At 38.2% G+C, this 13,294-nt stretch overlaps 1 protein-coding gene across 35 annotated transcripts in view; it reads right to left on the bottom strand.

Annotated features, from left to right (window-relative positions):
• LOC6617665 (disks large 1 tumor suppressor protein) overlaps positions 1 to 13,294 on the bottom strand; it is a 36,732-nt gene that overhangs the window by 13,214 nt on the left and 10,224 nt on the right. For 15 of the 35 annotated variants that reach the window (XM_032725785.1, XM_032725784.1, XM_032725783.1 and 12 more), the window contains 3 exons: positions 11,024 to 11,148; positions 9,790 to 9,966; positions 5,128 to 5,286 (listed from right to left, as the gene is read on the bottom strand). In XM_032725785.1, coding sequence (XP_032581676.1) covers positions 5,128 to 5,286; positions 9,790 to 9,966; positions 11,024 to 11,148 — 461 coding nt within the window. Of the gene's footprint in view, positions 1 to 2,526; positions 2,998 to 3,286; positions 3,392 to 3,783; positions 5,070 to 5,127; positions 5,287 to 5,549; positions 5,914 to 9,789; positions 9,967 to 11,023; positions 11,149 to 11,704; positions 11,727 to 11,788; positions 11,813 to 13,294 lie in introns of those variants that run through there. The other 20 variants (XM_032725792.1, XM_032725795.1, XM_032725798.1 and 17 more) reach the window with 10 other exon arrangements.

The following is a 13,294-nucleotide window of genomic DNA, read 5'->3' as shown; positions in this document are numbered from 1 at the left end:
ATCAACAAAAAACCCAAAGAAAAAAAACCTCAACAACAGCACGCTATATTAACGGGGCCAACGAGCTACAATCGGTTTTTTTCTCCTACTTCTACACTTTTTTTTCGTAGACCTTGTTTTTTTTGTAAAGTTGCACACCCTTGAAATTAGTAGCTGGCACTAAAGCCAAATCATATCACATACTATATGGAGCGCTTATCTTATCTATGATAAACATATGCTTGGGACCACAAGCACACTGAAAATGCGGAAAACCGAACCGCAGACGATAAAATTCTTAAGCCATTGTAAGAAAACCGAAGAAGAATTCCAACTGCACATGGAATTTCGTTACTTAAGGAATAGAGATGCCATAGTGTCGTAAGCACAAACGTTTAAATCAAATGAATCATTAAATTATAGTCTATTTAAGTGCCTATTCGATTACTCGCGTTGCATGCAAAGTGGTAAAAGTGAAATCTAATAGGCAATGCAATGCACTAGTGGAAAATTCTAAACGAGCTTTTCAAGGTCTAAACGGAATAATGGGAATAATAGTTAATAATAGTACCTAGTCATGTTCAGGGCAGATTACTGCAATGCCAAAAAATAAGAACACATTTCAAATATGTATGTGATCATAAAAATGTATAGCTCATAATTTGCAGTATTTTTAGTTAGCAGCAAACAGATCATAAAGGCCAGAAAAACCAGAGACCCAATTGCTAACGATAAACAAACATGAGTCACAGGAGAAATGCGTGAGAAATCCGTGGAAAGAAGTCAAATCTACAGAGGTGGTCAAAATTATTTTCACAAAGTGCATTTGAGTGAAATGTGAAAAGTGAAAATACTTTTGACCACCTCTGTATATATGGATATGGACATAAAATAGTATAGACCAGTGATACCTATGCCACATAAAAGCAAAGATTATAGCATAACCATATATGTATGCATATGTACATACATAGCTGATTAATAATCCGCAAATAATCCACGGCCAGTGAGAAATTTGAATGCGTCAAGCTGCGTTGCACTTCATTGATCAAATCGAGTATAGAAATGTTGGCAAAATGCCCAGGGGTTTACTGTATGCGATCGGACGTGACAACGGATCGTGGTCGAAACACCTGCGAGGGAAACGAAACCGAAACGGAAATCCAAAGCCATATTCCAATATTGTATTATTCCGGCCACACGGGGAGCGGTGGGTGGTACTAAAATTATGGTTCAATGTGTAAACTTGTCCTTCGCGTTCATTTGTTGTTGTTGCTGTTGTTATTGCAGCCGACAGACGCGTGATGTGTTTATAAGTTTTTGCGGAAAAATCGGGTGAGATATATATATACTGGATCCACAGGGAAAACCACCTTTGATTTAAAAGTGCATATTCGGGAAAATAGTCTTATTTATAATAACAGTTAGAAGTGATCAAATGATCTGCTATTAAACTTGCTCAACTCTGGAATTTATTTTTCCAACCTATGCAGCCTTCTTATTTAGCCAGTTTCCACTGTAAATTCCTTTGTTTTTGTGGGTGGTAGAATTTACGAAAATAAAACGGTTTCTGTCAAAAATTAGAAGAGCGAGCGAGATGGAACATCGAATTGGGGACAACAACAACAAGAACGCCTGTGCGGAATATTAAGGGCAGCAGCAGCAACAACAACAACAAAAAGAGTGGTGAGAACAATAACAAATCCAACAAGAGAAGAACCGTTGATCGGAGCATTAGAAAGAGACGAAGGAAAGTCTGTTTTCTTTCTTGTACTTTTTTTCTGCGAAGGCAATGCAAAGACGCTAAAATGTTGACAACGCACCTAACTGTGTGAGTGTGCGCACAGTGGTGGGCAAAAATATAAAACTTATTCAAAGTTGCGTAAAAAAAAAATGTAAAAGCAACCAATAGGAATTATATAGTCGTTATAAAAAACTTTTTGCACAATTGAATTTACAACTGTTATACAATTTGCACATAAATTAAAACCATTCTTAAATGGTTTAACAATTCTTAAACAAATCCTAGAAGCTGCGTAAACAAATACTAAAATAATTGAAGTAAATTTGCCACTAAAAGCGTGCCCACAGCTGTCCGAACACTTGTGTATCGCTATTGAATGGAGGAAAATCGGCAAGCTTTCAGTCCGACTGCGAATTTGATTTGAAAACAAGAATGAACACTATAGTCCCTATATAGTCTCGCGACTATTAGATACCTTTTACTCAGATAGTGAAGCTCTAGATAGATTGAATGTAAAACAGCTTTTTTGGTCAGATTTACTTGGCTAGTGATCCTGATCAAAAATATATATATATTCTTCCACCTGTTACATACTCCTCAACGAATTCAGCATACCCCACGACGCGTAGAGGGTACCATAAACCATGGAATCATCGCGCACTATATGTATAGATCGCAGATGCCCAGCTTTTTCTACATATATCCAACAGATATTTTGCTTGCTGGCTATATATCTACATACATACATACTATTTGTATATGTGTGTAGAAATGATAATGGATATAGTAAGACCGATTTTTACCGAATCCAGATTGAAGAGCGACGAAACTTTCTTGATGAATCCGCCGCCGCTACCGCCGCCGTCGCGCTTCTTTTTCCTCGTTGTCATATCGCAGCGGCTTTTGTTTAATTGATTTTATAACTTATTGTTATACTTGGTTTTTTATTCTTATGGCGTTCGAGGGTTAAAGTTACAGCCGCGCACAAACAACAACAACAACACACGGACAAATGCCGGCGCTGCTGTCTCTGCTTCCTCTTCTCTTCTTCTTCTTCTTGAACTCGATTCGTTACTATTTTATTTGCCGCCTGTGATTATCCAACTTTTTGCACTAGACAAACGAAAATGCACACAATTGCGAACAGAGAGGTTGACTTTTGAAACATCTATATATTTAAATCGCACGCACGAGCGTGTTGTTTGTGTTTTAGCGATCGGGAAACTGAAAAGAGGCCGCTGCCACCGCCGCCACCGAAACAACAAACACAACACACGGAGCACGCACACACACACACGCACGTACGTACGCACACAGAGTGTGCGAGAGAGGGAGAGCGAGTTTTTTTTTTCGGTATACCGACTTAGATTCTCTCACACTCTCTCTCTCTGTCTCCTTGTTTTGCTGGCATTTTTCCCCCTCCGTATCGATCGATAGGCGGCGGGCTATCGTTATCGCTTGCGCTGGCAATGCTCGCTCCCTTTCCCACACTCCGGTAATATGTCACCGCCGACTGTATTGCAATGCCAATGACTCATAAACAATTCATTCGTTTTTAATTACTTGTATTCACATTTCCAATGCACAAAACAAAATAAACAAACAAAAAATAAAGCGAGCAACCGAACGCGACGAAAACAACACACCCAACTATTAGAATCGATTTTTGCAGCTAGCTCGGCCTATCGATTGGCAACAGAGTGACCACATAGTGATCGTTCAGTTATACCAAAAAATACTAGTTATCTATTCACTTAATTATACATTTTTAAAGTTGTTTTTAAAATATGATCAACTGTTTTTATGGTGCGCAATAATTTGGCGCATTTCAATCGAGTCAATATTGTAATCATTATTAAAAAAGCAGAAGCGATAATGGAATTCTGATTTTGTTTTGTAGAATGGTTTGTGTCAACGCTAAGCATTCCGAAAATATAACAGTTTTTAAAATATTACATTTTCAGCCTGCGAAAATAATCATGTTCAAAACTTAAAATAAAAATCAATACAAACCATAAATCATCAAGGCAATAAATACGAACAAACAAGTCAAATTAGAAGCGCAAAATGTATGTATATTTTTAAATGGGGTTCACATGGTATGTTTCTTAAATCAAAATCAAATTTAATTTGGCAACTTAAAACATTAATCATAACCAAAACATGCACGAAACTTAAGCTAAAATTATATATATAAGCTTGATTTAATGTGTTTTACAAAGTACCCTATTCGCTGGTAAACACTAATCAAACAAAATCGTGCACTAAAAACTTAGTATAAACATCGTTAGCTTTAATATAAAGAAAATGTGTTACGCCCGTTGGCAGTTTTCCCGTTCTCGTTGCTATATGTACATTTCCCTTCTGGCCAGTTTAGCTACAACGAGCAACAACAACAGCGCACCGGAAACGGAAATGGGCGACGCTTGGCCCACAAAAGCGAGAAGGCCGAGCGCCTTAAGCGTCTTAAGTAAGAAACGATTCGTTATAAAGGCAGGAAAATGGGCAAAAAGGCGGATAAATACACTGGCGTGCTCCCAATTACACTGGCCTCACTATTGGCGATTTAAAATTGTGGGCGTTGCCGCCCACGTTGCAGTGTAACATGCAACTTGAAAAATCGAATTCAAATTCCATCTGTTGTCTGAATATGGCACTTAATCCGGTCTTTGACTCGATTCCATACCAAAAAACTAGAGCAATGTATTTATCATACTGAATGTTAGTGGAAGGTGGCTATCTTTGTCCTCATTTTGGTCTCCTCATATATTAAACAATATGAATAAGACGGTTTAAATTTAGCTTAACTTAGCGATAAACTTTAAGAGATAAACTGTGGTTGCGTCGTTTTTTAACTAATCAATGTACACACACAAAATGTAGCAATAACGAAATTTTCAACCTTATGAGTTAAATGAGTAATGTTGAGCAATTTAATCAAAGCCTCCGGAAAATTAATTAATTTGTTTGATTCATTTGTGAAGACCCCAAATGAAGTGCAAATGGGAGCAGCCTCGAAACTGCGAACTAATGAATTCTTTGAGCAGGGGGCTAATTACAAAGCCAGCTGTTTTCCACCTCCTTGGCTTTTCCGCGAGCTGGTTGCTCTGCCCTCGAGGACTTTTCCACACCGAGAAAATGGCGGGGAAAACTAGGTGGACTCAAAGGCGCGCTTAACCATTTTGGCTTGAATGCCGTTGTTATGGCGAAGTTGGTAATGGTGTTGGTGTTGAATTTGGCTTTGATGTTGATGTGGATGTTGGTGCTGATGTGGATGGAGGCTCACGAGGACTCGCTTGCGCTGGTGTGCGTTTGGGTATGTCTGTGTGAGTGACTGTATCTGTATCTGTGGCTAATTTTCAGCTGAGGCTGTTGGCGCATATCATTAAATTGCAGGAACTTACAGTCTGGGACCCGCTCCTGGATTTGGATCCCTGCTGCTGCGGATTCTGCTGCTGCGGGGAGCGGGAACTGCGCTGCTGCGCCTGCTGCTGCTTTTGCTGCTGCTCGGCAATTGGCTCCTTGGCATTTTCCGTGTCCGATTCGATGCGCATGCGCTGATTCTGCGAAAGAAACCCAAATGAAGAGCGATCAGTAAGAATATAAAAATAATCGTTCAGTGTATCGAACAAGCGTTCGATATCGATGTTATTCTTAATTGCCACATTCCTAGCCTTTTCTCATGATAAGACCATTCCGCCAACTTATGTATATATTATAAAGTCTTACATTTGCACATTGGCTGTTCATAAAAATCGATATATGTAAATATCGTAAATCGCTTTTTGTATATCGATAGGATTCGGCGCTACCTTCCCCCACTTACGTTGGCACAACAGCAGGCATATCGCGAACCGATACCACCCCCCGATTCATTGTCCTTCTCGCTTTCCTTCTCCTTTTCTTTTTCCTTATCCTTTTTCTGGCGCTCCCTGGATTGATGTTGATCCTGTTGTTGTTGTTGATGGTAGTGTTGCTGCTGTTGTTGTTGGGGAGGCGGCGCCGTCAATTGACGTCGACGTCGACGCATTCGCACCGGCGACCGCGAACCAACATAATTGGAAAAGCGGCGCCTCGAATGTCGCACTATCGACACCCAGTCGATCATTTTTCACAGTGTATTAGTGTCCAAATTTCCCCAGCGATATGTCTTAGTTTAAAGCTCTTGTTTTTTTTTAATCGGTGGGATTTGGTTGGTTTTTAGTTTTTCACTTTGTGCGTTTCATTTTATCTTAAAAAGTAAATTTCTGAGTGTTGAAAAATGATGGTATGGATTCACAATTCGTCTTGTTTGGTTTTTTGTTATTAATTTATTCTTTATATCATCTTGTGTTGTAATTTATCGAAAGAAATCATGTAAAGTGCTCAACATCAACAGTACAATGGGATGCCCACTTTGCCACTGAAGAGTTGCGATAGCAACAAGTTGTGTGCAAGCAGCCGGAAAAGCGGAAAAGCTGGAACGACTGGAATTGAAATCGGCACCCTCGTTGTCTTTGTTTGTTTTCCACCGGCTACACACACACACACAGACAGCGACAGATAAAAATCTGTTTGCGATTTCCATATTTGCCACTCGCAAATGAAAGAAAAGCATATAAAAAGATAGCTTTTTCGAAGCAAAACTTTTTGGTAGGTGAATATTTAAAAGAACAATACACACAATTTATTAATCGGAATTAACTGATTCCGCTGGGTAATGCTAAATATTTTCAAAGATTGAAATGAGTCATTAATCACAATCATTTATTTTCTGCGAAACTTGTTTATTTGGTTTTCATTGAGGGAAATTTGATTTGTGATCACTTGGCCAGAATCAATATTTACATTTAAAATGTATTATTTATGATTTATGTTTGCATTAGTTTTGATATCTTCAATGTTGAGATATAAAACAGCAACTCTAGATGATTTTTCACCATTTCTTTTGAGTTTTGGAGCAGAAAGTTTCGTTTGGCGTTCAGATTTTTATAGAGTGTATGCCAAGGTTCAAAAAAGCGAATGCCGAGCACTTTTTGTTTACAGTCGGAGCTAAGAAACATGTGTTTTCATGTGCGGATGTTCTAAATTCGAAAGATTCTGTAGTAGCTGCTGTGGGAAAATGCTCTCGAAACTAGCAGCAGAAAATCAAAATCCAAAGCGCTTTTTGGCCTGAAAGAAACGCAAGAAACGGCAAGCGATGCGAGCTGCCAAAATAAATAGATTGATATATTGCTCGTCTCATTTATGTTGTTTTTCTTGTTGCTCTAACCATGTTTTCCAATGCCAGACGGCCATGAATGAAAAACTCGACGAGTGGCAGTGAAAGAAACCGAAAAAAGTCGGAAAATAGCAAGGAAACCGAAAGGGCTGAGTGAGCAAATATTCAAGCAAATGTATTCAACTTGTTCATCAAGATGGTCTATGGTCTGAAAACTTAATATCGAAAATTCGTATTAATTTTGTACGGAATTTCGCATTAAACATAAACGTGTCAACCGTATGGCTGTGAATTTATTACGAATTCCAGCGATTAATTAAAGTAATGGCTCAATTAACTGCTGTGCGGGTTTAGTCACTTTTAATTTGCGCCATCTGGTGGTGCTTTTAATTGGTCAGCGATTGCTGTTGGGCACGTGGGGCGTATACGTAATATTTGGAATCATGCCTGATGTTGCTCATCCGCCCCGTTGTTCACCTGCCACCTAGCAATGCCCCCAAACTGGGTCTTGTTTTATGTATCTTGTTCGTTTTTTTTCCCATTCGATGTGTACATTCTGTCTTACAATTATGTAAAATGTTTGTTTTTTGGCGCCAAAGTCGATGAGTGATGGACACGCATGTGGCAGGGAAACGCGAAGAAAACTGGGGAAAAAATATTAGCCGGCCAGCGACTGATAACAACAGAAACAGAAATATTGACTTGATCACGATAGAGCTCACACAAAAGGAAAAATTAAATAAACTACTTTAATATCTGTTTTTAAGATATGTTGCACGTTGAATACGCAGTGTGTTTTCTTTCGTTTTTATTGTATAATATTTATAATTGATGTATACAATTTGCGCATTAAATAGCCTTATTATGCTCTAATCTACAAATTTTACACATCTTTAATTAATATTTGAAGTTTTTGCTTAAAAAAAAAGCCAAACAAAAACCATGCGAATTGTGAACCAAAAGTGTGGGTGCTATACGTTTATATTTTGTTTTTTTTTTTTTTTTGTGCCTGCCCACGTTTAACGAGGGTTAAACAGCGTCTGGAGGGTTAAAGGGTATTGCCCGCACCCACACACGCACACCACCTAAACACACACACACGCACACACTTGGAGATGGCAGACAGACAGACACGCGCCGCTATGCAAAATTGTTGTGCGACTCGACGCGTCAACGGCACGACTGTTACTACCGCCCTTGCCGTTCCGTTTGCCGCTGCTGTTTTTCCTTTGCGCCATACGCCACCCACCGGCGTGCCCTCCACCCCCCGGAATGGCCCAGCACCCAGCACCACCCTCGAGAGGAATACCACCGCACACCAGACCACACCAGACCCACGGGTCTATGTCCGTTCGCCAAAAACCGAGTGTGTTCGTGTGTTACCGCCTCCGTCGACGTCGCTGCCAGCGGCGCTGCCTCGGCACGGCCAAACAAAAAAAAATAAAATAAAAAGGCAAGAAAAAAAAGTGAGAAATGAAAAAAAAAAATAATACAACAATTTGGCAACAAAACAGAGAGAGCGGCAAAAGAACTAAGTAATGAGAACCTTGGGCAATCATTCATTGGTTAGCACTGATAACAAACATTTGCCGGCAGCATCCTTCAAACCCAAGACAGATTTATCGAAGCGATGCAGTAAAGCCTCGCTAAACGAAAAGTTGCACAAAATAATATATGTAAGCTAACAAGAAAATGTAACAAAAGTCCATGTTTTTAAATATATAACCAATATAAATATATAATGAAACAAAAGGTGTTTCATATGCGAGTGCACACTGTAGCCGTCAACAGTTTACCGTTCGTCTAGCGCCTATCGTTTACCGTTGCCCGATTTGTGACGTGTACCAGCGCCGTTTCGCTATTTCGCCGTTCCGATTTCACGATTTCTGAATTTCACGACTCGACGACTTGACGACCCTCCGATTTTTAGTACGCATGTCCCAGGCGACAAACAACAAAAAGGCAACAACAATGCGGGCGCGAAAGGACAACAAACAAAGTAAATTGCCGAGCGGGCCGTGGGTGCAAGTGGGACGGCAGCAGGCGGTGCGAGCGGGACGGCAGGCGAAAGCGAAAGGTTGGAAATCTGAGCCTTTGTGTCTGCTCCTAGTTTTTCTTTCCTTTTTCGTTTATATATTTTTTTTTAATGTGTAGGTATAGTATAGCGACATCAATCACCTCCAACGGAAGCGAAAAGGATACGACTAGCGATTACCTTCCAAAGTTTGCCTATTTCGCTGATTTCTAACTATAATCATATGATGTTTGGTTGAAGAAACTCAAACTTGTATAGTTGTTCTTGGTTTATTTGGCCTATTTAACTGATACCCTATAGAGGGGTATCACTTAAAGGGGTATTGCGTCCCCGCACATATATGTACATACATATCTATTTAATTTCCAAGTGCCCCACCAGGTTGTCACCGCCACTTAAGTCGCAGCAATTCGAGGGGACATCTGGGCGTAAGGACATTCAACCGCCTCTCTCTCGAGGATTGAGCACCACTCCCGACCATTTCCAAGCACTCACCACGTGCTCGGATCCCGGGACATGTTCAAGAGATTTCAATTAGCCATGGGGGCACCTAATGCCTGTGCTCTCGATTTTTTTTTTTTTTCATTAACTGCATGCACGGGGCCAAGTGGGGCGCCACTTAAATGGGACGAAGGATATTAGCCTGCATAACTGAGATTTTTAGAACAATAAGAGTTCATACCCATCTAGCAGTGAGCTAATAATCAGTTAATTATACTTGGTAATTATATAGGTTATGTTTGCTTAGATTCCCAGAGTTTGTGACTATGGCAGATGGATATTAGGCATATGTTTATGATCTTAATGGGATGTATGCTGTGCGTTTCTTACCAAGATCTCTTCCAATTCACTCTTAAATGTTCTGCTGAGGGCCTCGGCCTGCGCTTGGGCACTCACATTATTCGCGATCTGATTCTGATTGAGTGCTGATTGGTTGGTTTGATTGGATGAGGCGTCGTTGTTAAACTCATAGGCGCAATTGCGATTGAGGTTTGAAGATTTGATAAACTGTGCGATTTTCGGGGATAGTAAGTAGTAGTAGTAGTAGTAGTATAGTAGTATAGTAGTAGAGTAGTAGTAGTAGTATAAGTTGTAGTATTTGTTGTAGGCGTGGAGTGGAAGAAGAGAAGAACAGAGAACAGTATAGAGTAGAGCAGATCGAGTGAGATGCGAACAACGGCGGAAACGGAAGTAAATGCTCCCGGAACTTGAGCGCGGATATAGAAATAATCAGGGGTTTCAAAGGAAACTCAAATAATAAAAAAAAAACTCTAAGAACAAAGTAACATATCATTGCATACTAAGTGGCACAATTTAGGAACCAAAGTATCTAAAAACTCGTTTAAATAGATTGTACTGATTAATAAAGGGTATATCAAAATTGAAGAGAAACAGGTCAATATATATATATATATATATATATATATATATATATATATATATATATATATATATATATATATATAGATGGTTTTGTCGCTCCTTAAAATGTATTCTTTTTCTGTTTTGATCCCAAATTCAATTCCTTAGGAGTGCATTTTGTTTGATATATATATATATATATATATATATATATATATATATATATATATATATATATATATATATATATATATATATATATATATATATATCAAACAAAATGCACTCCTAAGGAATTGAATTTGGGATCAAAACAGAAAAAGAATACATTTTAAGGAGCGACAAAACCATCTAGATTCAAGAACAGGTCAGAATACAGATTAATATAAACACTATATAAAACTAGAAACTCATGTCAGAAAAAGGTACTAACTAATCATGAAAAAATAGAAACAGAATATATGAATGAATGGATGATTAATCATAACTATGAATTTGGCAGAAGCACAAGTATGTTTCACGAAATGACAGTTAATGGTGTTGAAATGAAAATCTAAGATCTGAGATCTAAGGTGTAAACAGGAGATAAGTTCACTAGTTGGGTATACGTATTACCAAGCACTAACTTTCAGCCCAAACACAGGATTTGTAAATACTATATATAAAGCAATTTAAAGTCCACGATCCTACAGATCCTACTCACATCGGCTATTTTGACTGCCTGGCCATCCTTTTCCCATTTGGTTGCAATTTGCAAGGTCTCCGCTGTCTTTTGTTGTATGCTCTTCGAGTCATCCAATAATGTCAATTCATAGAATTCTTGTATATCTGCAATTGAAGGAAATACATAATAAATAACATAATAATAATTATAATTCTTAAAACTATTTTCTTATATTGTTTGCAGTTTTGTTCTAGCTTAAGGAGCAATCATGGTTAAACAGCAATGTTAATTAAACTTTCAGAAAAACTGTTCACTTTTAAATGTATAAATATATTTATATAATATGGTATACTTCTGTGGGACAGATATGCCTACAAGGAGGTTTTCTATTCTACATTTAAAATATAATCAATTCTTGTTTCTATTCTACATTTTTATAATATTTTAGTATATAATATATAATATTTTTTTATTGTTGTTTAAAAAACATCGATAGTTTTAGAATTACATGAGAATATCATAAATTTTTACAATCAAAAATATATAAATTTAACATATTATATTAATAGCCTTGTACTGTAATATACAAATACTTTAGCTCTTCTCTTTCTATCTTTTTGCTAAATATTTCTTAATTTTTCGTTAATGATGACACGTTTTCTCAAATCCTGAAATTTTTGGCGTGTAGATAAAAAGGTTTCTTCCAATATATGTCTTTACTTAAAATCTTTCGCGTCCAATTCTGAAAGAAAAAAAAACAAGTTAGAAAATTTGGTCATTTAATCGGAATACAAATTTGCTTACCTCACACATGATTTCCTTCCGAGAAGAAACTCGACTCAAATGGGCAGTTTATTTTTTCAGTCGCTCGCTTTTAAAGCTGTTGTGTGTGTTATTTCCGATATTTCCGAATCGAACTGCTTTAATTTGCCTACTCAGCGGAAAGGGAAAAAACAAGCTCAAAACCGAAAGCGAGAGCCGAGTAATTAATTTTGATAAACTCCTTCACACCAGAACGGATTCTTGGATTGTGAAAACAAACAGGGAATAAATAAAAAAATAGGGGCCACTGCGGTTAATAATGTTGAACACATTGAATAACGACAACAAGCAACTGAACTGCAGTCGAACGAATAAACAAACGGATCGAAAACTTTGTTGGCATTCTGCAGTTAACTTGTAGTGCGAAGGTACACTGAGAAAAATGCCACAACCAAACGGAAAAATAGTTTAAATTGATGCATAAGTTAAAAAACAATTAAATGTTATCATTTATTGAAGACAAATCAGTAGATATTTTCAATCATTTTTCAATGCATAAATAAATTAATTTTTTAAATCGTATTTTTAGATCTTGCATTATTTAATCCTCCAAACAGCCAGCTTTAAATTCACACAGTCCGTCGGTGTGAAATGGGCTTTAATTGTTGGCTTAGTGCAGTGTCATTGAGGCATTGAGCAGCTTTTGCCCGGGAAGCGGAAATCAGAAACTGTCAGAATGCATCTCGAATGCATACATTTCAATGCAAACTGACGCTGCCACTGACAGCGGAAGGGAACGGGCGTTGGAGGCGTGGCAGTGCTTATACGGACACACACAATATACCCACATGCTGCTGCCAATATGTTTCGCTTCAGCAGCAGTCAAGTGGCCCAAATGGGGGAAAACAAAAATCCGACTTTTTAGGGCAAAAAAAAAGAGAAAAAAGCTAAATTGAAACGAAATCCATGGCGCCCATTTAATTTCCTGCGCCCCAAAACAGGACAGCCCCAAAAGGAGCGAGCGAGACAGCTGGTCGGATAGAACGAGAGCGAGAGAGCAAGGAATTCCATGGGGCATTGCTGGGCCACCAATATTGCATGGAAAAGTACGCGCAGTCATTGAAATGTGTGTACATAAAGTACAGCTCAGTGGGAAACTAAAGGTTTCCCTGGGGAGCTGGGCAAGGCAATTCGAAACTACATATTTCAAATTCACACAGCTGAATATTGAATATAACACCCAACTAATATTATTCAAGCTTACGAAACTTTCGAAAACGTTTTCGAACATTCTTACAAGCTTCAGATACCTAAAAAAATATGTTTCGCTACGATTAATAAATGAGTTAAGCATATATAAAAAGAAGAAATTGTTTAAAGTTTGTAAGTTTTCACAGAAGAATTGACTGCATTTTATCGAGAGACCACTGTACACGTTATGCAATGGATTCGGCCACTTGAACTTAAAATGAGTTATCGAATGCTTTGGAATGCTTCCCGAAAATGCCCTTTTAAGCATTGTTATTTTTTTTCCTCCATTATTTGTGC

The sequence above is a fragment of the Drosophila sechellia genome, chromosome X (genome assembly GCF_004382195.2).
Source record: "Drosophila sechellia strain sech25 chromosome X, ASM438219v1, whole genome shotgun sequence".
NCBI lineage: Eukaryota > Metazoa > Arthropoda > Insecta > Diptera > Drosophilidae > Drosophila > Drosophila sechellia.
Note: the sequence above shows the minus strand (reverse complement) of the source record. Positions and strands in the feature narration are given on the sequence as shown.